At 34.6% G+C, this 25,530-nt stretch overlaps 1 protein-coding gene and 1 pseudogene across 4 annotated transcripts; one reads left to right on the forward strand and one right to left on the reverse strand.

Annotated features, from left to right (window-relative positions):
• Positions 1 to 1,997: 1,997 nt before the first annotated feature.
• Positions 1,998 to 25,130, reverse strand: LOC114305218 (uncharacterized). 4 transcript variants are annotated; one of them, XM_082873393.1, is made up of 12 exons: positions 24,953 to 25,130; positions 23,752 to 23,971; positions 21,497 to 21,697; positions 21,252 to 21,322; positions 20,650 to 20,812; positions 14,451 to 15,044; positions 13,944 to 14,324; positions 13,764 to 13,839; positions 13,624 to 13,687; positions 12,758 to 12,893; positions 11,476 to 11,589; positions 1,998 to 2,344 (listed from the first exon to the last, which is right to left on the reverse strand). In XM_082873393.1, the coding sequence occupies exons 1-12, from the start codon at positions 25,063 to 25,065 to the stop codon at positions 2,273 to 2,275; spliced, it is 2,205 nt and encodes a 734-aa protein (XP_082729519.1). In that variant the 5' UTR covers positions 25,066 to 25,130; the 3' UTR covers positions 1,998 to 2,272. The 4 variants fall into 4 exon arrangements, with proteins under 4 accessions (XP_082729519.1, XP_082729521.1, XP_082729520.1 ...); XM_082873394.1 differs by lacking the exon at positions 1,998 to 2,344 and adding an exon at positions 10,691 to 11,164; XM_082873395.1 differs by lacking the exons at positions 23,752 to 23,971; positions 24,953 to 25,130 and adding an exon at positions 22,766 to 22,792.
• On the forward strand, positions 18,157 to 19,056 carry LOC145792514 (arabinosyltransferase RRA3 pseudogene; annotated as a pseudogene).
• Positions 25,131 to 25,530: the final 400 nt, after the last annotated feature.

A 25,530-nucleotide genomic window follows, 5' to 3' on the forward strand; every position in this document is an offset into this window, starting at 1 on the left:
GTGAAGAGGCCCAAACACCAAAGTCTCGAAACTTGCACAAAATAACACAAAATGAGGCCTTTCAAGGCCTAAGAGGGGTCAAACACCCTCAAACCACAAAACACTCTTAATAAACAACCAAGAGGGCTAAAAAACAGAACTTTTTTGTATTATACACCAAGCTCAAAAACGATTTTAAGACAGGTAAAAACAAGATGCAAAAATGGGGTAAAAAGGGGTAAGATTCTTACCCTTGAAGACCTCTTCAACAATGATGCTCCAACAGCTCCTTCTAGGTTGAAAACAGCTCCAAAACTTCAAAACCAACCTCTTAGAACCTCAGTAGCTAAGTGAAGGTGAAACACTATGTGTTTGTGTGCAATAGTAAGACACAAACACACTTTAACACACACAAGAGGGAGATATAGAGATAGAAAGTGTATGGTTTCTAACCCTAGAACTCAAAACCCTAAAAATGGCTATCTAAGCTCTCTCAAGTGTCTAACCCTTGCAACAAGAGAGAAGACCCTCTCTTATAGAGCTTATTGTCTTGTAAAGCTTACAAGACAAGCTTCTAAAGAGGGAGATCCCTCCATACACGTGTATAGAGGGGAGCCAAAAGCAAGACAGCTGTCTTAAAATATCTGCAAAAGCAGATGCACAGTAGTCGGCCGGCCAAAGATGCCATTTTGGCAAAAAAGAGTGCCGACCGGCACTAAATAGTGCCGACCGGCAATATACAATGCCGGTGGCAGCAAAAACCAGTCGGTGGCCTTTGGCCATGGCCGGTGGTGTGTGGGGATGCCTCACAAGGCATTCCCTGCCCTTCCAAGGCAAAATGCAAGTGTTTGGTGCAAAACCAGACACTAAACGGTCGAGTTCGGAGATCCTGAGGCAAGGCGCGTAGCCGAGACCTCCGGGAACTCCAAACGAACATAAACATAGATGATCACCGGGTGTTCAAACGGTGACGTCCAAGTCTTGAAGACGGTCAAAAATAGGGTGTCTACAGGGCCAATTTACATTCTTACCAATGTGAATGTTAAAATATGAATATTTACATCATAAAATTGTTAACCGTTCAAAAAATATTTGTAAGGGTATCAAAATTAAATATAAAGGCATAAGAGTCTAAAAAAAGAGTGTAAATCAAGAAAAAAGACTTTATGGAATAATACTATACATACATGGGACTTTATGTGTATAGATATAATTTATATACCATATTATATATACATGTATACTTATGTATATGGTAAAAAAATTTATTTGTCTTTTACCTCCTACGGTAATAAAATCATGATTCCATCCGTGATTGCCATTGGTTATTGAATACACAGGAAAGAGAATGAATGCATGTGATTACGGCTACATGGAGAAGTTTGAGCCTTGTCTTCTTTAACAAAGCATATGCCTTTCTTGTTTCCTTGATTGTTTCCAACTCTGTTTTTTTGTATCATAAAACTCACAAATCCAAACGAAGTTTGTTGATGGAGCTCTGCGAATCGATTATCTCCACCTTTGTGGATGAAGGAAGAGTGAGAACAGAGTGTTCTTGAAAGTCCAAACAAAGAAGTGACTAAAAATACTAGAGGGAAATTTTAAAATTTTTTTTTTTGTGGAAATTGGGTACTTTTCGGTGGGAGGCTGATGAAGGTTAACCTTTTGTCTATTTCCTATTTAGGTTAATATTATTTTAATAAGTTGGGATGATGTGGTGGATCACTGACAATGCTTGACATGATTGACAAAAAAAAATGTTTTGGAACTCTAATTAGAGCCACCATTAATGATATGACAGTGAGTCCCACCCACTATCATAGTGTTGTTCTTTTTCTTTTTCTTTTTTTTTTCTTCTTTTTTTAAAGGCTGCCACCAGTTTAGGGGAAATTCTATTTCCACCACCCTAATAAACTCAGGGCAAATCTCTTCTCAATACAAATCTCTATTAATTTAATTATTAAGTAATTATCTCAATTCACATCCTTAAAATTATAAATAAATCATTCACTCATATGTACACACACTTTACCATCAAAATACACACACTTTAATTTATCCCAATTTACAATTCTACTTCAAACAAGAGGAAAGAAGTTCAAACAAGATTAAAGCAAAAATATCTTCACCATCATCATCCTATTTCTTGAAGAAGACGATGCCCCAAAATTATAAATTGACTAGGTTCTTCAAACAGGAGGGAAGAAGACGATGCCCCAATTATATAAATTGACTAGGTTCTTCAGTGCAAAAATATCTTGGAAACATTCGCCACTACCCTCTTTAATTGACTTCAGCCCACATTTCCTAGGTTCTTCAGTGCATGCCCGAATAGTTCTTCAGTAAGGAAAATTTCAATTCCGTTCTACAGAGCCGAAGTAAGTAAAATAATTCAGATAATAAAAATCAAAAATAATAACAAAATTTGGAATTCTAGTGCCGAAAATATTAATTTTGTTCGGAACTCTAAGACCGAATAGTTCTAGTGACGAACTATTCATATTTTTTCGGTATTTGATAACCGAATTAATTTAACAAATTCGGCACTGCGTTTCCGACTAAAAAATGCAAAAAAAAAAATTATTAGGAGTGTTGATCAAAATCAAATAAAAATTGTTGAACTAATAATTAAACGATGTTAATAATTGAGTATAAACTTAAAGATTAAAGCAATAGAGGAGATGTTTTGTTTGCAAATAACAAAGAGGAGTACAGAGTGTGTAAGAAGCAAAGTGACTACAAAAAAAAAATATAGTTTATTTTTTTTGTTTCAAAAAGTGTATATTGAGATATTTTTATTTCTAAAAGATGTGTATAGAGAATTTGTATATATATTATTATGAGTGTTGATCAATGGCTATTATAGTAATTTTTAATTAGGATATAATTGTCATTAATTTAATTTTTCATTAAGTATGTTCACTGAGTTTATTAGGGCGGTGGAAATAGAATTTCCCTCGGTTTAGAACTGGTGTTTTAGTGGTTTCTAGCAAGACTGATAATTGGTGTGGGCACCACCTAGGCATGTGACGTGGTGCCCCAAGACCAATGAATAATTTCTTCAAGGATGCTCTGGTTAGAAGTGAGCAGCGGATATACCGATCCGCCTAAACCGGCCAAACCAAATCGATCCACCACATTTTCAACGGATGCGTGATGACAAGCGAACGGTTGCAGATTGATTTTTTCCAATCTGCTTAGTTTTGGACCGGTAGCAGATTTGAGATTCCTTTAGTCGCAACCGAACCACCAAACCGTGAGCACCCCTAGTAATTTGTAAGATTTTGTGTTTTTAATTTGTTTAGATATTCTGTTTGTATTTTCAATTGAAAAATAGTTTAAATATTCTGTTGAATATGTTCTGTTGAAAAAGAGTTTCAACTTGAATATATTTTTTAAATTGAAAAAAATAAATGTATTATTTATTTATATTTTTTTATTTTTAAATCTAACGCTAAAAATAATAAATAAAAAAGATGATATATGCTGGTTGGTTTTTGTTTTCAAAAACATATATAGATATAACAGTACATAGGCATATAATCTCTACTACTGCTCTGTTCATGGTTTTGGTAGTTTAAATTGTTTTTATATTTTAAGAATCACATATTTTAATATTTTATGTAGATGATGCATGTTGTGATTGTAATATGTGGATAAAGCATGCAGTGATTAGAATATTCTAAAGTTTCAAACTTTCCTTTTTTGGATAAGACATGCAGTAATTATAATACTCTTTTAAGTCATTGATTGTATTATTATTATTATTATTATTCATTTATTTTATTTTTTTTAGGAAGTGCACAAGTTGAATTATTTTGAAAATTTACAAAATTTTAAACCACCAAACCGATTCGCATCCATCTGCCAATCCGTTGAATCCACATCTGTCGGATTGGCGGACGGATGCAGATTGATTTTCTCCAATCTGTTAATTTGGCAAACAAATGATAGATTGGAGATTTCGTGGCCATAACCAACCTGCGCCCACTCCTAACTCTGGCAGAAGTGTCACTATTGAGTGGCATCTAGTAAAAAACTTGTTTAAGAAAATTATATTATGTATTTTTGTAATATATATTATGTATTTTTGTGATAAATTTTACGTATTTTTCTTTATAGGAGTTATGATAATTTGTGGTTCAAAAATAAAATTACATATTTTTATAGTAATGTTACGTATTTTGTGGAATTGTTACACATTTTGTGGTTAGAAAATATTTTGGATAAAAAAATATATAATATTACTATAAAAATATGTAATACTACCACAAAATACGTAAATTTATTTATGAATCACAAATTATCATAACTCCTACTAAAAAAATATATGACATTTACTATAAAAATACATAATAAAGTGCATATAGTACACACCTTTTGAAAGGTGTCTACCATAACATTTCGTTGGTGATCCTCAAAGGACTATTATAGTCTCTATGTTTTAGAAATACTATTTGGAAAATGATATATAAGTTTACTTTGTAAACTTATTTTTTAAACTCAATGATATATAGGTAAGATGATTAGTTAATGATTAGAGAAGATATAAGAGAAATGATTATTTTAGATATTTTAATTAATTGTTACATTGTTGAGTTTGAAAAGTGTCTTTAACTTTTGAGTTAGTATAGAAATGCCTATACTATTTTGTAAAAGATTTTGATTTTTTTTTTTTTTTGGAACACCGAAAATAGGGAAACAAGACACTAGCCCAAAACCTTTTTCAAGACAAAGGAGGATTACAAACCCAATTCGAAGACAAACATCCATTACGAAAAGCTCTAGCGGTCCAGTGAGTAGCCCTGTTGGCCTCTCTTGGTGTTCAAAGAAAAGATAGGTTGTTTCTCCTAGCTAACACTTTGATGTCTGCAATAATAGGAGCACAATCCCATGGAGGGCGTCTTCCGAAACACAAGAGTGCAATAACAGCTTTGTTATTGTTAGCTGTTATCTATTCCTATTATAGTTAGAGTTGTCAATTGTTATCTATTCATATTATAATTAGAATTCTTGTATTCTTGTACATCTAGGTTTCTTAGCCTATATATACAAGCTTCTCCTATTGTATTGATTGATTGAATATGTACAATACATATCATTTTATCTCTCTCTCTACTATTCTAACAGTTATCACTAGTAATCTCCATTCAAGAGAGGTTGAGGGCTTGGGCCATAAGACATGCCCACTCGATAGCAGTAGCTTCTCTTTGTTATACGGATCCAACTTCTGCCCTTCTAACTAATCCCTCCACCAGGCGCCCCTGACAATCTTGAAACAACACAACTAAAGCAGCCTAAGAGGAATCAGATTTGAGGGCCACATCACAGTTTGCTTTAAGACACCCTTGAGGAAGGGAAGTCTAAACTTGAGAAAGTCGCAACCTCAAGGGGCCCAATCGACCAGCAGCAGGTTAGGAGCTAGGGGATTGACCATGTGATGTCCCGAGTCTCGGACTTGACTTGATCATGCCTTTCAGATTTACAATTTTCTTTTTTAGAACCTTCAAGGGGTCATGTTGCATTGATATTTAGGAATTTGAACTTGTTTAATCTTCTTAACGTAAGACCGAGTTAAAATTTCAAATTTCAGACGTAAGTACGAAAACAAGGCCGTGGAATCACCTCAGGAGGATCGAACTTGGTCAGGTGAGCTAGCACATGCGGCAGGTAAACTCGCACATGCGGTGGGAGGCTCCGTTTGATAAAAAGAACAAAATAGTTTGACTCTCTCTAGTGTTATTGGGCCAATTAGACCATCCATTCCAGTCTATTATGGGTTCAACTCAGATTGATCTCGACGATCTAAATCGTTTATTTTGTAAAGTTCATGGAGTACATTATCTATGTCAAAAGTTGGTTTGATTGGTTGTCATTGTTAGCCACATAATTACTCTTAAAAAATAAACTACTTTCAAAATCATATTTATTAATTATTTTCTAACAAATATAATATAATCAAGTGACTACTGATATTTGGTTATTATAATTTTTGACATGAATAATCTACTGGATAGACCAAAAAAAAAAAAAACCTACTTGATACACTTGACAAAAAAAGTAATTTAAGCCAATAATATAAATTCGAAATGACCCCACAATAAGTTAAATTGAATAATTTAATGGAAAAATATCACAACAGTGGTATTTTTTAAAAATAATTAAAAATTAATGATAAAATTTATAAATATTAATAATTAAAATTATAAATTTCTCATTAATATGTAAATATTTTTTCAAATTTTCATTGGGTGTAATTACTCCTTATTTAATTGATCAAACCAATCAGAGGCAATCAACACCTAAAAAAGGACAAAAATAAGAAAAAGGTTCAAGAGTGATGCTATATCTCCTAATACATCACTCCAAGAATAGAGAAAGAGAGATAGATAGATGAGGGATGAGGAGTGAGTACAGGTTCCCCATTCACATGATCCATTCCATATCATTGGGTTTAGATTGGGGTTGATCAATTACAGCTCCCAAGCATTTTTCAAGATTCAAAGGTGCTATAGCAATTCTGGTTTAGACTAGACCCATTCTGTATCCTAGACTCGGGTTTCATGGTTTCGCGTTGTTGTCCATGTCTTTCCTTCCTTATACTTCCTTGAGTTTGGCTTTGGATTGTAGTGGTTGCGTTTGGAATAAGTTGGTTGCTTGGTTTTCAAACTTTTGTTACCCAGGATTTTACTCGTCCGCTCGAGTGGCACTTCTTATGCTCGAGCGGATTTTGTAAACCCTCAATACTATTGCAGGCCTGCAAAACTACTGGGAGACTGTATTCTACACTTGAGCAGCCTTTCCTATGCTTGAGCAGGTGTGCACTCGAGCGCTGTTCTTCTATTTGCAAAACTACTGAATGTGTGTAATCTGCGCTCGAGCGTCACTTCTTGCGCTCGAGCGGAACAACTTATTGTGTCTGATGGTCGAGCATCACTTCTTGCACTCGAGCAAATTGTATGCATTTCAATCCATAAAAGTGACATTTTACATCATTTTTTCACATCTCCTTACCCTAGATCTAGAGTCTCTCTCTCTACATTTTCATCTAATTTTAGTGGTTTCTGTACCCTACTCTCTTTGATAAAAAGATAGAGTACTCTGAGGGTTCTCATTTGAATCGAGTAAAGTTGTGTTTGAGCATCTTTAAAGTTTCCTCTTTGCCTTGCTTGACTTCTTGCTTTGAGGTAGGAACTTTCTACACTTTCCTATGATTTTTAATTTAGTTATCTGTTGTTGTGTAAATAATGTTAGGATTTGGAGGATTTTAGACAAACCTAGGGTTTTAGTTTAAAATAAATAAAAAAAAGGGGGTTCTCAAACAAAAGTATTGAAAATGGTTATGGGCGTAGATATGAGGATGTATTGTACTTAATTTGTTGATTTTGACATTTGGAATGGGTTTTAGAGAAAATGGAGTTTTGTCCTAAAATGACTCAAATTGTTATTTTGTATAAATAAATGAAATTGACATTGGGAATATGAAATTAGATGGATGTTTATATAAATGGTGGAGTTGGATATGTATTACCTCTCACCTATGAAAATTTAGATAATCTATATGTCTTAAAGATTGTATATTTGTTTAGAAATATCTGTTTTGGGCTGATTATTATAGAAATTGCATGAAGATTAGGTGAATTGAAACTAATCTCTTATCTGTTATCATTGAATATGACTCTATTTTTAATACATTGTAAATGTATGGTATATGGGAGAAGAAAGCGGATATACTCCATGTTTTGGAGGAGAAATGAGATAGACTCCACTGAATTAAGTTGGCTTGTGTGTTCAGGGTGAAAACCCTGAAAACCGCGCGTATGCATGGGTGCCGATTCCCGCGGATGAAATTTCCGTACGATGGCAAATAGATGTGTTTGTATGATAAAAAAATACAAACACATCTATTTATATTGTTAGAGACCCAGTGAGTTGTATCCTTAGTTTGGTTGATTGAATGAAATGTATATGATTAATGAATTGAGATGAAATGGATATGATTAACAAATTGAGATGAAATAGATTGAGATATAAAGCTTGGCATAGCATGGTCTTTGGAAAAAGAGTTGTAAATGATTTATCACGGGTATTGTATATGCATATCATATTTATATCTTTGCTAAGATTTGTATATTGTTTTAGATTGTTTCTATTGGACTTTGGCTCACCCTACTGGGGAAAAATCATTTTCAGGTGCTGGTGATATGCCTCCGCCAAGGACTTAGCTTGGGAGGATTGTGGAGCTGAAGGCTCAATTTTGTTTATTTTGTATCTATCTTTTGTACAAGCCTAGGGCTTAACTTGCGTTGAGCTTATGACTCATTTTGTTGTAACCAAGTACGGTCTTGGCATATGAATATCTGTTTAGCTTTCATTCCTTATTACTACTTGTAACACATGCTGTAAATTCAGGATGAACTGTTTATGAATGTAAAGCACATGTGTCACCTTTTGTATACTAACTCTAATTAATGAAAAGTGTTTGGAGTTAGATTATTATACTTATTTTGAGGGCGTTACAGGTATGATTACGCAAGCATAAAAATTTAGAGAGTACGTCACCATGATAAAAATTGGTTCTTGCACCGACACTCTCAGTCACCTATCATAATTTCTAATGTGTCGCCAAACCAACCCAATTGGTTGTTATTTTTCTGCTCCATCACCAGTGGTCGTAATCACAAAGCATAGCCACTAGTTTTTTCGTCTCTTTATGACGATTTTGTTGCCACCAACCATGCCTCCAAGACCACCAAACGTGCTCTTACGCACCTCCTTTACTTGGCGCGTCACTCCACGTCACCACCACTCACTCTACACTCCACCATGTATCAGGATCCTCTAGAGTGGGATTCTCTGAAGTGATCCTTGAAGTGAGTGATCAAATGGCTCAAAATAAAATTAATCAAAACGACGTCGTTTTGGTTAGTAATTTAAAAAAAAAAAAAAAAGGCTTTAATTCAAAATTTCTGCAGATCTCATATGAAGCAGTACAGAGACACATAGAGACAAAGAGAGAAAGAAAAGGGTTGTGTTTCAGATTTCCATCTCTTCACTTTCATCTTCTTTTTCTTCTTTTTCATGGTATTGGCGTTCTTGATCTACTGGTTTCTTCATGGATCTTGATTTGGGTTGTTTATTGTTTTGGCCTGTTTAGAGTTGGTTTAAAATCTATAGTTGGGTTGTTTATTGTTTTGATTGGTTGAAATGTTCTTTGGGTTTCTCTGGGTTTCTTGAATCTATAGTTGGGTTGTTTATTGTTTATTCTTCTCAGGAAGTTCATGGCCATGGATGACACCAAATCAATTTTCATGTGGGTTTCTTTGCAAATCCACCCATTTTCTTCTTCATCTCTCAAATCCATCAAAATCTCTGCAAAATCTGTCCTTGAAGCTTCTTGAAGAATAGAGATTAAAGTGAGTTTTTTGAAGAATAGAGATCAAAAAACTAGAGGACATAGAGATTTCAAAAAATTAGATCTCTGCCAAAAAAATCAATCTCTGCAAAAATCTCTATTTCCTCAGCTCTCTCTCATCCTCCCTCTCGATCTGCAAACTGAGAAGGAAAAAAAAAATTGGGTTGGCCACCAAAACGACGTCGTTTTGGAGAGGGATCATCTCAGCCATTGGTTCTATCAATAGGACATGTGTCGGGCCATAAAAGACCACTCTAGAGGATCACTTCAGGAAATGACTCTAGAGGATCCGGACGCCTCCACCACGTGCGTTCTTCTTCTGTTGTCTCTAATTGATGTAAACCCTATGTGCCTCTCTCTCTCAACGCGCCTTTCGTTGCCGTCAACCCTACACATCTCCTACGTCCCCTGCTAACGTCAGCCCTACAGCACCTCTCTCCTTGCATTGTTGACTGTAGCCCTAGCCAGCTTCAACACACTAGCTCACCCCTATCACAGCTGGTTTAGTCAAACCGGCTTAGTCACCTATTTTAGCCGGTTCACCCTATTTAGACCTATTTTAGGTGTGTTTGGACCGATTCCCAAGGGTTTTTTTTTTGCCTTCTGAAATCAGTGGTAACCTTCATTTTTCTAGATTTTTCTGTTTACTGCACTATTTTTTGTATTTTTTGCATAAATTGATCGCTCCGACCCTGGTCAACAAATTTCAATCCTTCTTGATGGCACCAATTACCTCATCTGGTCTCAAGCTATGTCTACCTATCTCAAAGGATGTCAATTATGGCAGATTATTATTGGTGAATTGAAGCAACTAGTGCAAGCCACAAATGAACCTAATGTCAAATTTATTGACCGTCTTGATGTATGGGATGGTAAACATTATCAAAATATTACCTGGTTTCAAAACACTTCTATCACTTCCATTCATCTTCAATTTTGGCGATTTCAAACTGATACCGACTCCGCTCCTGCTACATCCATATGGGACTTTCTCAAAAGACTGATATCACGCTATTGGGCTTTCTTATCAGTATCATATTCGAACCACTATTCATGGTCAACACCAGACACCAGGTCACACTTCAGTAGTCCTTGCCTATATATAGACCTCTTGTATAGATGATTAAACACATTATTCAATATGCACTTTTCTATTTCCTTGAATTCTGTCAACATATCAAATGGAACTTATGAGCTTTGGAAGTAGTTATATGGGCATCAGCACTGTGGATTGAAAAACTTATTGTCAAGTTTTGATCAACATCAAGAAAGGAAAATGTGAACCAAACTGAAATATTAGGACGATAATTAGGTATATTAACTACTATTGAAATATATTACATTTCTAAAGTTGATAGATCAGTAATTAAGCTGAGCTGGCTAATGTCGTAAACTCTATTACATAATTATGCTACCGATACATATTTCCTCAAAAAAAATGGAACTTATTGGCTACCATTGTAATGTACACACCATCAATGACCCCTCACCTACAATGCTACTTCCATCAAAAGAGTAGTAGCTTCTTTCAAAGGATTTTTAAATTATTTTGTACCCAACAAAAAACCAAATGACAACTGCAACTTGGCATTTTTATCTGTGAATAATTCTATGAATCTTCTATCAAATTATTAAACATATGAAAATATAAAATTCTCATCGCAAGGAAAAACAAGATATAATAATTCTATTAACATCAGCTAATCAATCAGTCCAAGATGCACCCAACATCTTAGCCATGAAGCTAAATAGGTCTGCAGCTTCATCAATCTGTAGCAAAGGAGAAAGGTTGTTTAGAAGTACACTGGATGTGAAAATGTTATGAAATAGAGGAAAAGATTAAAAAAAGGGAATTCAATGTAATATGTTTTAAATTGGTAAGTAGTGTTTTGTATGCTTTGATTTTTTTCTTTTTTCTTTTTGTTTTTTTTTGCCCAATATCCTATCAAAATATGAAAAATTTTAGTTCTAGTTAAGTAAATGTAAAGTTAAATGTGTTGTGAGCCATATAATGAATCTTTGTTCACATGTTTTTAGTTTCGGGTATGTAGCAAAACTAATGACATTAATATAATGCTTACCACTTTTTGAGTTGGACGTCCCGCTCCATGTCCAGCCTTGCACTCAATGCGGCCAATGATTGGGTTTTTCTGTGGGCTCTTTTCCAAACTTGTGCACAAAACATATTGCATGGTCTGAAAAAATGCACAAAACAGTTTCAACAATTAGGTAAAATCAAAATAACATTCAAGAAAAATTGCATACACTTTTGACCTAGCTGCCTACCAAAGGCCTAGATGGTTTCAAAAAATACACAGCATGTGTATGTATATAAATTAAATACCACATAAAGTACTCTACTTTTGTTAGATAGCATGTAAACTAGTAGATATGGCAGCACATCAAATTCCAAAGAAAAAAAAAAATAGTGCATACAGAAAGTACCAGACATACAATGCACATTCTTTCGTGTCCGATACTTTCTGTGAGATAAAATGTTCAAAAGTACCGGACATGGAATGCACATTCTTTTGTGTTTGGTACTTTATGTGCACATATGGCTAAATTCCAAAACCTAAGCAATGTGTTCAATTTGCATGGTATTGGAGAAAACATGAAACTATACAAACATCATGTTTTGTAAAATGTAGATAACTCCACTCTCAAGAATTCTATGACTTCTATCAAGTCCTGCACCTAGGATCCGACTGCAATGATTCACATGATTTATTAAACTGCATTCTCTTTCTCATGTTATTTAAAAATCGGCCAAATTAAATAGAGTGATGCATATGTATAACATCCGTTTCATTTAATAAGCATTTAATACCCGGGACAGTTATCCACACATTGCCATAGTTGTTAAATTATATGAGAATTTAAAAAGTGAAAAGTCATAGTTAGGGGTTAAATTATAAAATTATAGTTCTTATGAAAAAGAAAAGAAAAGTGTTTTGTGAAAATTTTACAAAGTCGGAAGTTGGATTCACCTACGACATTCCACCTTTCAGGAAAACATCCAGTGTAATTATTTTTGCTACATTTAAGTGTAGTTTCAAATGATTTTTGTAGGTTTCATGTGCACTTTTATCATTTTATCATTTGTACCAAAAAAGGAAAAAACTTCAATTTATATTATTCCAATATCCCTTGTAATAAAAGTAATCAATTCAATCACAAACCTCAAACGGATCTAACCTAGATGGTCCTGGCAAAAAGGTGGACAAATGTTATAACATCTAAGAGGAGAACTTCACTGACAAAACATGAACAAGAAACTAGACAATTCAATCCCCAAATGCAGGGTAAAGCAAAGCAAATAATATAGAGAGTAAAATATAATTGCAACAATTAAAGACTCACTGCTAATAACTTTAATGAGTGTAATGGCACAACCCGATCATCATGATCAGCTGTTAGTAACATGGTAGCTGGGTACTGAGAAAACTGATCAGAGGATTGTTCCCATGGTCTCCTCACATTATGCAGTGGCGAGTACCTGAAGATAAATTTTAATAATGGCAAAGAGTCAAAATGACAAAATAGTTACCCAACTACCTGATTGCTGAAAACTTTCAAGTGATGAAAAGCTAAAAGAAAAAGCAACTGAGCTCAAAAATCAAATAAGAACTAACTACTTACTAGCTGATGGATAAACAAGCACGACCAGTTGGAAACAATAAATAGAGCAATGCTATAGACCACTAATTTATCATCACTAATACCACCACTAGTGAGGTGGCAATTGAAAAAAAAAAAGAAAAAAAGAAAAAAGGCACAAAACACATGTGGCAGTGGGTGGGACCCACTACCACATCATTAGAGCCACCACTAATTAGTGGTCTAAAGCATTTTTGCAATAAATAACAGTCATTAAGAGGCAAACAGTAAGACACAGAACTAAATGAGCTTACACGAGACTTGACAACAACAAAATAAATACTAAATGATACATTTTAACATAATTTTAATTTAACAGAAAATATATTCCCATCGTATGCAAGTGAACTGCATTTTAGTATTCCTAAAATGTAGTTTGAAAGTTGGAAACATGGAATAATTTGAGACTAAGCGGTGAACGCCAAACAGTAACAGAAATAAATTACTTACTCGAGATTAATTAACATATTTTACATCAAACAGAAAAAAAATACTCCATCTAAAAAGTCATAATTTCCAAGTTAGAACATTGTACAGGCAGATTATTCAATGAAAATAAATTCACTCACTTGATAAGCCAATGGAACTCTTCCTCCTTCTCTGAGCAGCCAAAGTCACTTGTCCATGCATGACCTAAAAAAGAAACCTAAAAATCAACAAGTGATACTAAAATAAATCTACCAAGTGAACCCACAGATTGCTGGCTGACCTATAGTGAATTTGTGAAACCTAAGCATATCCATAACACCAACATGAGCAAGAGCACAACCAAAAAGATCAGGTCTCTGCAACCACAAAATTTTATGATTTAGTTTATAGACACGATGTATTATGACAAATGAATAAACCCAAAAAATGCCACCAAGAAAATGAATCAACACCGCTATACCTGATTAATGCAAGCCCCAATAAGAAGCCCACCGTTGCTTCCACCTTCAATACACAATTTTTTGGGTTGAGTATAACAAGAAGATGCAAGGTATTCAGCGGCAGAAATGAAGTCATCAAAGCAGTTCTGCTTGTTTGCAAGGGAACCAGCCTTATGCCATCCTTCTCCATACTCTCCACCGCCACGAATGTTTGCTAAGCAGAAAATAACACCTAAATGTTTTGCGAGCACAATACGACTGACGCTGAAATATGGTGTAATACTAATGTTAAATCCACCATATGCATATAACAAGCAAGGATGTGATCCATCCAGAGGAATATTCTTTCTAGCCACTATGAACATCGGTATCTTGGTTCCATCTTTACTAGTCACAAAAACCTTTAAATGAAAAACACAATCAAGAAAAAAAACAAGTTATTGCAACAAAAAATTTCAATATATATATATATATATATATTTTATAAAAAAAATATCCTACTGTTAAATGTTAACAGAAGTGTTTACCTGATTAACATCAAATGCTGTACGATCAAAATCAGGAACAACAATTTCTCGAAATATCTTCATTTCTGGAACAGCTGTGTCCAAGTTGCATTCATATATAATCCCTGGGGTAAGGAAGCTAGTAAACCCAATAAAAACCGTGCTGTCTTTGCGCCTTGCACAAATCTCAGAAACAGTGCCAATGTCAAGAGGTAAGTGGTGTAGAAGGGACCCTGTTTTCAAGTCCCTCAACTGCAGAACATATTTCACATCACTTAAATAACTCACTAGAACTTGATTAACATTAACAGCAACAGCCGATTCAAGCACGTCCTTTTCAGCCTCTTGAAGGACATCAAACCAAGCAGTCGGTTCCTTGAGATCTATTCGGACTAACTTGTATTTTGGAGCATCCTTATTAGTCCGAAAGGTAAAGAGCGTATCGTCATTTGCAATAGCATCGTACTCTGCATCAAAATTGTCGATAAGCTTAACAAAGGGAAGCAGGTCCTTTCTTCCCCTATAACCTTCAAGCCCATTAACAAGCGCAGATATATCACAGTAATAAACTTTATTAACTGGTTTGCAACTCTCCGCAATGGTCAGAAGCAGATACTGCACAAAGTAAATATCCAACCAAAAATGTCTATCAATGCTACAAATCATTTGAATGAACCAAATTAATTAGGGAATATTGATTTCCATGCATACAAGTTGCATACACAGATTTAGTTAAAACACATATATATTCATATCAAGAATTTTCCAAGAGGCAATATTAAATCAAGAAATTTCCATTAAAAATTATACTGAAAGAAATTGCTGCATTCAATACAGACATCCAGTAACCATCATATGCACCGTCATAAATGAAAATGCTTTAGCATCAAAGTCAAAGGAATATAAAAAGACCTTACGAAACTCATATTTACATATTAGATGTGACATTATTAGGACGAATGCCTTCTCTTAAGGGAAGAGTTCATTCATTATCCTAATTAGTAACAGTTAACTTTTCAAAACTTTGTCAATAGTATTTTAACCTGCAAAGAATATTACAATAGCGACTGGGTTACCATCTTTTGAAAAGATGCATTACGATAATAAGCATGCCACATCACAAGCTTCTACTCTCCTTTCTGTACAGTGAATCCCTCTGCATGCTTGTAGAAACCTTGGCAAGTAGGGGGAGTAGCTCCTCTCCATACCTCCTCTCTCATACCCTACATTTCAATCCACGCACAACCGTACATCTCATAGATCTCACAATAAAGGTTCTCCATGCAAAAAATTAACTTCATCAGGCAATTATAAGCACAAAAACAAATCAAATTTTATTTTATAAAATTGATGGTTTAAGTTTACAATCCATGAATCATTCATTTTATAAAATAAAATGCAATTTGTTCTTGTATTTATAATTGTCCAACGAAATTGATTTTTTGCATGAATAACCTTTACTGTGAGGTCTATGTGATAGATGGTTCGGTTCATTTGTGTGTGTCCGAATTGAAGCGCATAAGAGAGGTATGGAGGGGTATGGAGAGATGAGGTATGGAGAGGAGTTACTCCCTGCCAATAGGCCAGTGAAAATTTGTTGGTCTCCCACCACCATCGTTGCATGCAATTCAAGCGGCAACAACACTCCCTCATCCCAGTGACTTCATCTTCTTTGTGAAAAATGTATTTACAGATTGTTTACAGAGCTTACTTCATGCTTGATCAGTTAACTTTCATACAGTTGCAAAAAACAAAATGCTCTCTAGGTTCGTGCTTGATACTCCCAAAAAAACAGAGCTCACCACAGGTTCGTGATTGATACTCCCCCTCAACCATTTGATGAGCTATTTATTAGAATTAATGTATAAAGAGAGAAATACAGAGAAAATAATGTATCTATTGATGTTATTATTGATTGTGTTTATATATGTTTACAATGATTCCTATATATAGGAGAGGATGTGGGAAGAGAATAGGTGAGTGTGTAGTAGGTGTGTAGTAGATGGAGTAGGTGAGGAGTAGGTGGAGAGTAGGTGAAGTTTACAGTGTACATTAACAGCCCCCCTCAAACTCAAGGAAGATAGGAACTAACCAACTTGAGTTTGAAGAGAGTAACAAAATGTGAAAATAAACTGACAAATAAAATAAAATAGGATCGGAAACACTGTATGGTCGTGTCAGACCGTTGGTGAAGACACTGTATGAGTGTGTATATAGGCTGCCCAAAAGATATATATGGATATATATATCGAGCCCTCAAAAGTCGCGCCCTCAAAAGGCGCGCCCACTGCATCAAAAGCCGTGCCTGACAGAAATCATCGAGCGGCGAGCCATCAAAAGTCGCGCCAGACACGCAACGATGCACGTGATCGACAGAGCGCGTGTCGTCCTTTTCGTCATTGTCTTTATAAACCAAAGCGAAGCCTGAGGCTTGGAAGCATAACAAACCAGTTGAAACCTCTTCGTTCTCTGAAAGCTTTTCTCTAAGAGCTGCAAACCCTGAAACACTCTGTAACATCTGAAACACTCAGCATCCCAAAGCATGGCCTCTTCTTCCCGTGGTCTGCTGACTCTCTTTCCAGACCTCAACGAGTCCACAAGAGAGATAACTGGTGCGGTTGCCCTGAAACCTCAACCAAGCGCCCCTGGGTTTGCTCCGTTGACCTTTCCTATGCGGTCTGTGGAGCAAATAATGGCAGCGCGATCAGATATTGAGGCCAATCAGTATACATTGAAGTCATGTGTGGAGACGATGACTGCAGTCACAAACTTGTCGCACCGGCTTCAGAGTAGGACAAATGAGGTGCAGCAGTTAAACGCCCAACTGGCTCTGCTCCAACGCATGTATAAGGATGCTCGAGCAGAGATATGTGTGCTAAAAGCGGAAAACAAGGAGCTGAAGCGGAAGGCCACTGTGATGTTTCGATTTGGAGGTCCGCCATATGCTGCGGTGGAGGAGCAAGGGGGAGTGAACGGGCTCGGCGGGGCGGGAAACACAGAGGCAGCACCGTTAAGGGCCGCCCAGGACGGAGGCAAGAAGAAAAGACCGGCGGAAGAGGCGAAGAGGTGAGGTCAGTGGGTGGCCGTCTGCAGAAAAGAAAACAAATCTTTTGTTGTTGTGATGGTGGTCTTTGTTGCAGTTGGTTTTTTTTTTTTTTTTTTTTTTTTTTTTGCTGTAAAATGTGGATCGGGGTTGATCCCGGCATGAAGAAATGACAAGTTTGTGGAATGAAAACCGAGTTGGTTGTGAATGGAATATATATATATATATATATATTTTGTTTTTTTTTTTTTTTTTTTTTGTTTTTTTTTTTTTTTTTTTTTTTAAATCAACCATCATTCAGTAATGCAGTTGCTAAAGAGAAAGATTAAAAAAGAGTGGTGGAAAGAAAAATTTAAAAGAAATGATGGGAAAGAAAAGAAAATGTGGGTATGTAAAAGAGTGTAAAAGTAGTTTGGAGAAAACAAATAAAAATAATTGATGTTGAAATCAAACGTGATAGGAGGAGAGAGAGGGGGGGAGAGACACACGCTGGACACACACACAGAATACACAGGACACAAAAAAGATAAGATTAAAATAAAGAAAGATATTCTATTTTGGGAAGAGGGAGTCGGTGAGTGGGGTCCAAAAGGTGAAGGAGAAATGATGGGTTGAAAATGTTTTGGGCAAAAGTGGTGGTGAAAGGCACAGAAAAATTGATTAAAAATAAATAAAGATGTGGGGATGGGTTCAAAAGTGGACACTGCCAGTGGAAAATATGAGTGTATTGATTATTTGATATAATAATAATAATAATAAAAATAAAAAGTTAGACCACTTGGGTGACTTGATTGATTGAAAGCTGTGCCTCTGTCTCTCTGCTCGTGCGCAACCCATTTCCCGACTGTTATTCCCAATTATTTGGTCATTGCCTTGGATGAAGAGATCGCCAATCTTTGCCAATCAAAGGATGTTCCTGTGTATAAGAGAGACCCAGATGAAGGAATTGATTCAGTTGCAAGGACCGGAGGAAACCATGCTGTTTCCGGATTAAAATTCCACATCTTGAGGGAGTTTTTTGCAGTTGGGTTACAGTGTTCTTCTCTCAGATGTCGATATAGTGTATTTGCAAAACCCTTTTTATCATCTTTATCGGGACTCAGATGTGGAGTCCATGACCGATGGTCACAATAACATGACAGCTTATGGGTATAATGATGTGTTTGATGAACCTTCAATGGGTTGGGCTCGCTATGCTCATACAATGCGGATATGGGTGTATAATTCTGGTTTCTTTTACATAAGGCCAACAATACCTTCTATTGAGCTTCTTGATCATGTGGCTGGTCGCCTTTCTCGGGAACCGAAGTCATGGGACCAGGCAGTTTTCAATGAGGAGCTCTTCTTCCCTTCACATCCTGGATACAAAGGTCTTCAAGCTGCTAGGAGAACATGGTCGGCATTCTCTACTTCTCTCTCACCGATCTGGTGAGATGTCCTTCAAAAGCATTGTACGCGAACTGAGGGAGATGAAAGATGGAATGGGGAGTATATCAAAACGAAGGGTGGAAGGCAAGCACTGGTGTAACCGAACCCGATCACTTACTGCCCCTGATGTAGCCCCTTCTGAGCCAGTTGAAGGTCACTCCCCGTTGGAGCAAGCAAATGTGGTCCCTGCTTCATGAGAGAAGTGAATTGGGGTTTGCTTGTCAGGGAAGGTGGGATTCCTTCATTGGCAGAGAAGAGAGCTCAGCAAGTTGATTGAGCCATTGTAAGGCAGAGAAGAGTTCAGCTATGGAATTTGTGGCAGCGGAGTGAAGGTATGTGTAGAGGTCCGGCGGGCGGCCAAGGCGAGGCTGCCGCCCGCCGGTGAAGCAGAATGACTAGGTTGTTAACCTTGCTCTGATACCATATTAGAATTAATGTATAAAGAGAGAAATACAGAGAAAATAATGTATCTATTGATGTTATTATTGATTGTGTTTATATATGTTTACAATGATTCCTATATATAGGAGAGGATGTGGGAAGAGAATAGGTGAGTGTGTAGTAGGTGTGTAGTAGATGGAGTAGGTGAGGAGTAGGTGGAGAGTAGGTGAAGTTTACAGTGTACATTAACACTATTAACCAACAAGATTCATATGATCTGCTCATCAAGAATAATATCACCATTGTACAGAAAATTTAGTATAACTTAAGTTTCTGAGAATATGTAATTATGGAAAACAGCAAAGAAGATTGCATAACAGCCAAAGCCTAACAAATAAACCAAAAATCTTGAGTAACTGGCTCCTTTGTACTTTATCACCTGTCATTGGACCCTCACTGAGAGAAAATCAGAGCGCTTTTAAAGAAGACAGACAGCAGAAAATAAGTCGTTTGCGATTGGTCCTCTTTGTAATGATCAATTTTTTTTTCCAATTTGAAGTGAATTGATGAAGGGGCACTACATTTGAAACTCGATAAGACGTGCTAGGACCCTAATCTAGGGAATCTTCCTTCCACCCACATTGTTCATATGATAAGGTAACGTGAGGAGAAACCCACAATAAAATTTCCTTATGCTTATCATCGCCCAAGGAAATAAAATTTCATTATGAACCCTCAAACCCCTACTGTATTTAATTTGGCTTGGGTTAAAGAATAGGCTTCAAAATTACACCTCTAACAAGAAATTCTCATATTTTTCATTTGAACAATTTATCTGACCTGACATAAATACAAAATCTAGACATACACAAGAGACTTAGGGCAAAACTAAAACTGGATATCCTTGAATTTAATTTCATTATCGTAAAAATAATCAAAGAGTAATTTAGCCAGTTCTCACCCCCGTAATAAGAATCAAAGCCTTATTTTTGTGCACAACAACCATAAAACTTGGCTCCAAAGAAGCAAAATACAAAAAGGAGAATAGACTCCTCAGTAAGGAGGTTTGCACATTTGTTATCAACCTTGATAATATAATTAGTTAAACAATTTCAAAAACCGTCCAACAAACAGGGTTAATCACTTTACCAATGATTTTCTAGAGGGGTAAAGTGGAATTTTTAAACAGACAGACATATATGCACAAGGCTAAAAGAATGCACTGAGCCTACGACTCACTCCTGGTTTTTACACTAATAAGACAAAAGTAAGACAAATGCAGCACCAAAAAATGAAAAGTAGAAGTTGTGAAGTGCTTCCTACTTAACTGCACAAACCACAAAATAGTACAGGTAGAAGGCTTGTTACCTTTCCATCATCAGTTACACAAGTGCCAAATGTGTGCTTTGGGTTGTCGGGATCTCTCCAACATAAAATATCTTCAGATTGGTTAGTACCCAAGAAATGATAGTACACCTCATGATTCAAGTTAGCATTGGTCTCAGTCCCAGCATCCAAATTTTCACTCTCCCTACAAACAAAAACAAAAAAAAACTTATCATCATTACCATGATACAGATTCACAATTGCCCCAATATTTTTTTATTTTGTGAAATCTTTTTTCAAAGGCGGAATTTTCCGGATATACTGCCATCATCGTTAATATTTGTTAAGCCAATTTCGACAATGTTATTCCTTTTTCCTTTCCTCTTAAACTCTTTTTCTCAGGCCAGAATTGCTGCAACTACATGTGATAATTTGGAAAACCAATTCAAAGAAGTACTCTGAATATCATTGGTAATATTTTAAAATATCACCAAAAAGGAAATAAAAAAAGAAAAAAGAAAAAAAAAAGAGAAAGGGCAAGACATCAGACTTATCTACTCAAACTTCTTCACATATTAGTTACAGAATTAAAACTATGCAATGTCCAACTGAATATTACAAGCCATGGCTGCTGTTTTACTTACTTGGGAGCTGGGTAGCGGCTATAGAAAAAACCTTTGCTATCATGGGTCCAACTAAGACTTGAAAACTTAACCTGCAACAAAGTGAACAAACATAAAAACACACCTTTTACTAAATAAGGTATGCATATATATAGACAGAAGAATTTTTATTTTATTTTATTTTATTTTTAAATTACGCAATATATTTGCTATGAATGGTCTTTTTCAATTCATATTGAAATGTTAATGAATGTCTTAGTACTCACCCATGACACAATATCAGGCTGGATTGTCTTGTTTTCAACCTGCATAACTTTGATAGTGACCCAATCACTTCCACTTGAGCTAAGTCCATATGCCAAGTACTTGGCATCTTCGCTAACAGCACAAATACTCATTGCAACTGTTCCGTCCTTACTAAGTCCATTCGGATCGAGCAAAACCTCTGGTTCTCCATCCAAACTATCCTGAAACACAATTGAATAAAGCAAAGAAAAGAAACAGGAACCAATGAATCTGTAAACCAAAATTTTGGCCTCTTATGAAATAAAATCTCACAATATTGTCCACATAGTTGTCAAAATAATGAATACTTCAGAATTCAAAACAACAAAAAAACAAAACAAAACAAAACAAAAAAGCAAGAACAAAAACAAAAACAAATGAAGAGCAAAGATAAGGTTAAAGTAATAAAAGATATGGCACTTTCTTATCCAAGATCGAAAAAAACTTCGCATGTTAGAGCAACTCAAATGCTATTCTTCATTTTTCACTAGCTAAATAATCTTTATTTTACCTAACTTTTTATCTATGTGCTCTAACACACTCTTTGTTTCACATATTTATTCACACAAATTAGTTTAAAGAGCCTCCAAAGACTCCAAATGTAAATAGTCTAGTAAAGTCTTCACTAGTCTGTTGGAGAGAATAAAAAATGATGACAGGCTCCTATTGGAGATGCTCTTATAGCTTGTAACTTCTGCCATCAAATATTCTGATTTAAACTAGAAAGTTGTAACTAGAGAGTAACATGACAGAATTTTTAATTTCCATTTTTCACTAGTCCCATCACCAAAAGAAGAAAACAAAAGAATATCAAACTCTGCTCAATATGTTTCTGACCATCAATAACTATATACTATTATGCTTCTGGTGATGTATTAAGACATCCTTTAAAATTCAATTTTCTAATTTACAACTTTTAAGTTTTATCGAATTTGCCTATTATGGAAAAACTTTAATAAACCATAAACAATAACACAAGCGGCATAGCTAGAAATTTCACTCACTGGGATTAGCTAAAAAACCCAAGTGAATATGAAGTCCAAAAATCACTACAAAATCAAAAAAATAAAAAAAGCCAAAAGACCATAAAAAATGGTCAAAATTCCTTCTCTTTTTTTCTTTTTTTTTTTAACTTTTTGCATGGCTTTCCGTAAAATTTCAAAAAATCATTCCCTACCACTTAAAAAAAAAATTCACTTCATATTTTAACCAAAAGTAAAAAAAAAAAAACCAATAAAAAAGTCACTTACTAAATGAAAGCATCAATGTCAAATTCTGAATTCTGCAAACAGAATGAAAATAAAATTTTACATTATAAAGTCACTTCCTAAATGAAAGCATTGATGTCAATTTTTCAATTCTGGAAACACAATTAAAATAAACTTTTTTCATAATATATTGTAATAATTTCATATATTCTCAATAACATCAACAAGAGTAATTCAAACATGTCGAATTGAATTTTATTATATAACTAGAAATATTAATTTATTGATTCAACAAAAAACGTAGAAATATGTCCTTGGGATAAGCTAGAAAGGTAGAGCCACGAGAGTACAACCAAAATGTGAAACCCACTGAGGGGTTGATGCTTATTTTAACTCCAAAATAAAAAAAGAAAATTCAAAAATTTTAAAAAATGCAAATATTAAATAATTTAAATTTTCTTTAACCTAATACTTACCCAAAATAAAATAAAATAAAACCCAAAAATAAAGTCAGCTTTTTGGTTTTTGTAGATTGCACCACTTCTCTATTTCTTTACACGATTTTTTAAAAAAAAAAAATCAAAAAACTAACTTTTAACCAATTTTTAAAAAAACAAAAGGCCAAAAAAAGTAAAAAATTTAGATTTTAACAACCTTTTCAAAACAATAAAATGGTAGAAATACATGAATTGCACAAATAAATACTCATCAAATATACGAGGATAGTAGATATTTTCCATAAAGGTAAGACCCAAAAAGCTAAAGTCCAAACTTTAGAATCTTTCATTCAACTACTGACGCATATGTATTGTATAAGAAAAATATCAAATCAGTTTGTGTGGATATTTCAAAAATTAATTATACATTTATAAAATAAAAAAAATAAAAATAAAAATGTGATTTATTGGAGAAATATCAAATTAAAGACATTTTAAAAAATAATTACAAATTATAAACTTTTCATAACTTTGTAATTATTTTTTAAAATGTCATAGGATGATATACAGAGTGTAGGATGAATGTACAACCTGCATGAAGAGGACATATTGGGGTTGAAGACCAGAGTTATGGAAGTAAAATAACTTGTTCCCTCTCCTGAACGGCGCACGATAGCGCGGGTGATCGAAGAGCTTCGTAATCTTCTCTCGAAGCTTTTCCCTCGTATCACACTTTTCTAGCACTGATTCTGTCAATTTCACCTGCTTTTCTACAAAATCTTTTACCTCCTCAGCATCGGGATCCTCAAGCCTACCCAAAAACAATTCCAATCGAAAATTTTCAATACACCATCAAACATAGCACTCCTGTTTGTTTCAACAGAAAACGTTTCCAGCAAAATTTTCCCAGGCAAAATCAAAATTCAAGCAATGCCTTAATTTTCTCGATAACCAAACGGGTCTAGTACTGTCGTGCAAAATGGTAATTTCAAGGGGGAAATAACAAATTCTGTCAAACTAATTTCAGAGTAATGAAAAAAAAAATTATAAATTTTATCATCAAATAGTAATTATTAAACAAATATTATACTTGTGTGTAATCTCTCCTAATTTCAATCGTAAAATAAAACAATCAATAAAAACACAAGTGAATCATAGCTATGAATTCCAAAAATCACTACAAAGTCCAAAAAAAAAACATAAATATAGTAAAAAATCTCTCTCTTTTTTTTTTTTTTTAAACCCTTTACATATTTTTTCATAAAATAAAACAATTAATAATAAAAAAAAAACATACAAAAAGAAAAAAATTAAAATAAAATACAAAAAACAAACACGTACATAACTTTTTTAAAATAAAATAGTACACGGTATAGAAAACATCAAAATTCAATTTTTTTTTTTTAACACTCTAAAATTCGATTTGAAAATCTATACTACAATAATATGTAAAGCCTTTCCATCGTATTTGGATAAATATGTCTATATTTTGAATTTTTTAAAATATTTTTATAATTATTAATGCTTATGTAAAATTTATATTAAGAGAAGGATGAGATTTGAATTGAAATTATTATACATTTTTTTTGTCATTATTTTGATATTATTATTTTGTTTCGAGTTATGCAGACCGCTGATTACAATATATATACAATCAAATCTTGGAACCTAGCCCACAAAAGGTCAAAGTTGAATCTTGGTTGAACCTTTTAGTTCCCCAAGTACAATAATAGTAAATACAAATAACAAATACAATGAGATTAAATTTGATTTGATTTTGATATTTCAATACCATCGATATGGATCGGAGATGCGAACGCCATGATAATCGTCGACAACGGACTCGTCTCTGCGAGCCAAAGGGTACTGCAGAGGCTCGTCTTCTGGGACAGAGAGTGAACCCATTTTTTTATTAGACAGAGAGAAGTTGGAGACTAGTGTGAGTTTCAAGAGAGAGAGGAGATGGTTTTGTGGTGGTTTTGGTTAGCATTTTATAAGAGCAAGGTTTGAAAATATGTTTTTTTAATAATTTTTTTATTTTTTAGTTAAAATATGATATAAAAAGTTAATATATTTAGAATAATTTTTTAAACTTTTATATAAAAAAATGAGTAAAACGTAGAAATAAGTTTTTTTTTTGATTTTTTAATATAAATTATTAATATTTTAATTCTTTTAATAAATTTTTAATTTTTAATTAAAATTATCACTTACCAAACGAAGCCTAATTATGGAGAGAGTAGAATGGCGTGGGCGTGGCAAGCATATGAGAACATGGTGCGGAAAGTTTGGGAGTGATGGTGGGATCCAAATCTGATAAGAGTTGGAAAAAGTGGAGTAATGTGTCGCCACTTTGTTCCAATTATGTCG

This window comes from Camellia sinensis, chromosome 6 (assembly GCF_055761805.1).
Source record: "Camellia sinensis isolate YWXY chromosome 6, ASM5576180v1, whole genome shotgun sequence".
Classification (NCBI taxonomy): Eukaryota; Viridiplantae; Streptophyta; class Magnoliopsida; order Ericales; family Theaceae; genus Camellia; species Camellia sinensis.